Genomic DNA, 3848 nt, shown 5'->3' on the forward strand with positions numbered 1-3848 from the left:
AATTGGATATTACCTTTATTTACATTTCAAATATTTTCCCCTTTCTAGGTCTCCCCTTCTGAAACCCTCATCTCATCATCTCCCACCCCTGCCTCTGTGAGGGTGCTCCCCATCCTCCCTCACCCCCCACCCTTGTCTTCCCACCCTGGCATTCCCTTGCCCTGGGACATCGAACACTGAGGGAATGTTATTGACAGAATTGCCTAGTTATGATGTTTTCCCTCAGTCCACTCAGATCTTTCCAGATCTGTCAGTGGTGGTATGGTCCAGGTCTCCTGTCTTCATCCCTTTGGTTGTAAATAAGAGGTCACTGTGATGCAGTAGGATCATAAACATACTCCTTAGAGCCAAAGAGCCTCCATGCTGTTTCCAGCTTGCTAGACATATCACAGGGCTTTTAAACCATTTCTTCTCTGTGCAAGTAAAATTTCCATTTTTGATCACGGAGTTTCCTAAAGCATGAGAACCTTTCTCTCTGCTTTTCTAAATTGAGAGAGCCCTTGTGTGTGGTATAGAGTTCAGAAAATGGAGGCAGGGAGGATTCGTGTGACTTCTCTTGCATTGAGAGGGAGAGGGAGTGAAGAGATGATCCCACAATGCCTCCCTGTCCAGTTGAGTCTACTGCTTTGACTCCACATCTGGGGAAAACTGTGATGCTCACGGGGGATTAAGTGGTCCCTACAGTGCAGCGGTGGGAAACATCTCCACAACTCTGCTTCTTGTAATGACTACCTGAAAAACATAATGGAAGCAGTTCTCAAAACGTGTTTTTTTTTTAATTAATTTTTTAAACTTTCAAATCAGATTTATTAGCTGCTTGTTTTTCCATGGAGGTTTCATTTATTAAAATTTAAAATTTTTTTAATAATTGCAGGAATAATTGCAAAGCTTTCTATGAATCTTTTTTTTCTTGTAGAGTCATCCTCCCTTGTACAACATAAAAGACATGCAGCTACCCACCGCCTTGTGGAGCGGCGGCCGGGACTGGCTGGCAGACACCAGTGACATCAATATCTTACTGACTGAAATCCCCAAGTTGGTGTACCACAAGCACATTCCTGAGTGGGAACATCTGGATTTTATTTGGGGTTTGGATGCCCCCTGGAGGCTGTATGATGAAGTAATCAGTCTAATGAAGAAATACCAGTGAACGCCAGACTTGAGATGCTTCCTCTTCAGTAGGGGAACAAAACCAGATGTTTGCTTGATTTCTGTAAAATACTTGCGGTTTCCTTGTCTTGATCATTCGTATTTTTTTATCTGCAAGAAAATGATGACGTCGAAGATGTACATTGCTCTCTGGTTAATAAGAAGCACCCTAGCTCTCTTGTGCTTCATTGTGACTGACAAGCCAGCGTCACAACCAGGGATGTCTTTTTAAGTCTTTAGAAAGTATGGGTGTTACGTGGAAAAGTCGTTGTAATCCTTGTGTTTACCTTTTTCGATTGTTTTCAGTGCATATGTGCTGTGCATATGCATGCGTAAGTGTGTGCTGTGTGCTGGCCAGGCCTTCCTGGTGTGGAAGTTAGGACTCACATCAGGGTGTCTTCCTCAGTCATTTCCCATTCTACTTTTTGAGACAGGGTCTCTTGCTGAACCGGGAGCCTAACATTTCAGTTAGACTGGCTGACCAGTGAGCCTCTAAGATCTGCCTGTCTCTAACTTCCCTCTCCCCCATGCTGTGGAATGTGATGTCCCACCCAGCATTTTTATACTGATTCTAGGGACAGGAACTCAGGTTCTCATGCTTGTGCAGCAAGGCCTTTATTCACAGAATCATTGCCTCAAACCCTCGGGAATTGAAAGTTGCTTTTCTGTTCTCACACAACCCAAGGGAACACATACAGGACATTTCAAGCTATTGTTTGCTGGCAGAAATAAGTCTGCCAGTGACTTGAACACACTGTGAAAAGCTCCTTGCTCTGAGCTTGACACAGCAGCACAAACATGCAATCTAGGCTCTCCAGAGGTTGGGACGGGAAGACCACTGTTAGATTTAGGGTTCATCTAGAGAGTGAGACTTTGTCTCTAGAAAACCAAAGACAAAGGAGAAAAGACCCCAAAGTACTCAGTTCTCATCTCTTTACCTTAGAGGGCTTTCCAGCCCAGAATTCCTGTGCTCACCTATCCAAACAACATTTTCATGTTTTTATGCACTAGCTACCTAGTGAAATCCAGTGTTATCTCAGCTTCTCCAGGAGTAGAAATATTCTCTCTTCAGTTTCTTCAGATTTCAATAACAAAAATTTTCAGGCCAAGCCAAAAAAAACAAAAAACAAAAACAAAAACAAAAACAAAAAAACAAAAAACAGAAAAAAAAACCATAGACTCTTGAAAAGCAGTCTGCACTGATCAAAAAAAAAAAAAAAGCAAAAGCAAAAGCTTGAAGAGTAATACAATGAGCTGTGTTGGTTCCACATGTGTAGTCCGGTCACTTTTCTGTGGAGATACGTTCTGGGAAGGGACAAACCACTAATTTATCAGAAGGGAATGTGGCTGCCATGATGGTGCCTGCATGAGGCCAAAGCTGCTTGCTCATGGCGAGCGTTCCAATTCCATTTCACACAAATGATGTTTTCAGACAGAGCTCAGCTCAGGAATTTCGCTTTGAGAATCAGTGTTGTATGTATAGTATTTTCCTGAGCCTGCTTTGAGCCTGCGAACTGGAAGCCCTCGTCTGTTCACATGGCTCGCTGGCGATGGCTATCACCAGCAGGACAGTTGATAAGTTTTTCGACCTAGTTACTGAAGGTGCAGGAATAACTGATATCAGCTCATACATGCAGGCAGAATGAATGATACAACTTTGTAACATTTTAAAGGTTCGTATCTAAACTTTTCAATAAACCTCAGCCTTCCAGGCCTGAACATCTGTGTGCTGGTGTTTGCCTTTCAATGGATATACTAGCCTATACTTTTTCTTTAGACAGGACACAAGATTTTCTTTCTCTACTCTCCTCCACCCCAGAAACTTCAATTACATAATCCATGAACAATGTGGGAGAAGGGAAGGGGAGGCTGGGCCTAGAGAGGGCTGGTGCTGGTTGCATGGTCTGTTATGGAGACTCAGTTCAGACCAGGCAATAATAAAACCCTTCCCCAGACAATGGCTAGTTGCAGGCAGAACCTTGGACTGTCACCCCTTCCTTGAACAAATAAAACAGATAAAACTGACAGAGACAGTTCATGCCTTAGTACTTCCAAAAACCACCACAGAGGGCTCACACTACTACTCTGTAAGTTCAAAGTACACACCACCATTCATCTTTGAATACTCTTAAGTCTAACAGGGCCTTCATTGTAGCGACAATATGTTCTCTGACACAGTGAGTGCATGCTCAGAGTTAGATAAGGGAGAGCAAGGAGCACCCAGGTAGGCCCAAGGACTGCTACAACCTCCAGTCAGGTTTTTCCTGGCAGTCTCTGAGAGGACTGAAGGACTGAGAGAGCACTGAGTGTGCCTCCTAAGGAGTCACCTACCTCCCTGACCAAGGCAAACTGGCTTTGCTGAGGAGGCATAGGGCTGAAAGACAGGGAGAGTGAGTTAAAATTGCTAGTATCATTTCCCCTCAAGTATGGAGAGCGTGCTAGGGAGTGCCATACGGTGACAAGGTTTTTCCAGCTGCAGTTGGGGTTAAAGGGCCTCCTAGGTGTCCTGGAGACTGGGTGGACAGACCTGTTCCTGAGATGAGCCATGGGTGTACAGCAGTGCTTTCTTCTCTGCCTTCTTTTCAAGCTTCAAGCTGGAAACTTCTCTATTAGGGAAAGGGGTGGACAAGTCCACAGGTACAGATACCACACGGATGCGCTTGCCACAGTGGCTTTCGCTGCCTGTTTGCTTCCATTTG

The 3848-nt window shown here is 44.3% G+C and overlaps 1 protein-coding gene across 2 annotated transcripts in view; it reads left to right on the plus strand.

Moving 5' to 3' along the window:
- Positions 1–2872, plus strand: part of Lipa (lipase A, lysosomal acid type) — a 32385-nt gene extending 29513 nt beyond the window's left edge. For both annotated transcript variants that reach the window (XM_028782273.1, XM_028782274.1), the window contains exon 10: positions 917–2872. In XM_028782273.1, the coding sequence (XP_028638106.1) occupies positions 917–1150 (234 nt within the window). In that variant the 3' untranslated portion in view covers positions 1151–2872. The remainder of the gene's footprint in view (positions 1–916) is intronic.
- Positions 2873–3848: the final 976 nt, after the last annotated feature.

This window comes from Grammomys surdaster, unplaced genomic scaffold, assembly GCF_004785775.1.
Source record: "Grammomys surdaster isolate TR1022 unplaced genomic scaffold, NIH_TR_1.0 725, whole genome shotgun sequence".
In the NCBI taxonomy this organism is placed as follows: Eukaryota; Metazoa; Chordata; class Mammalia; order Rodentia; family Muridae; genus Grammomys; species Grammomys surdaster.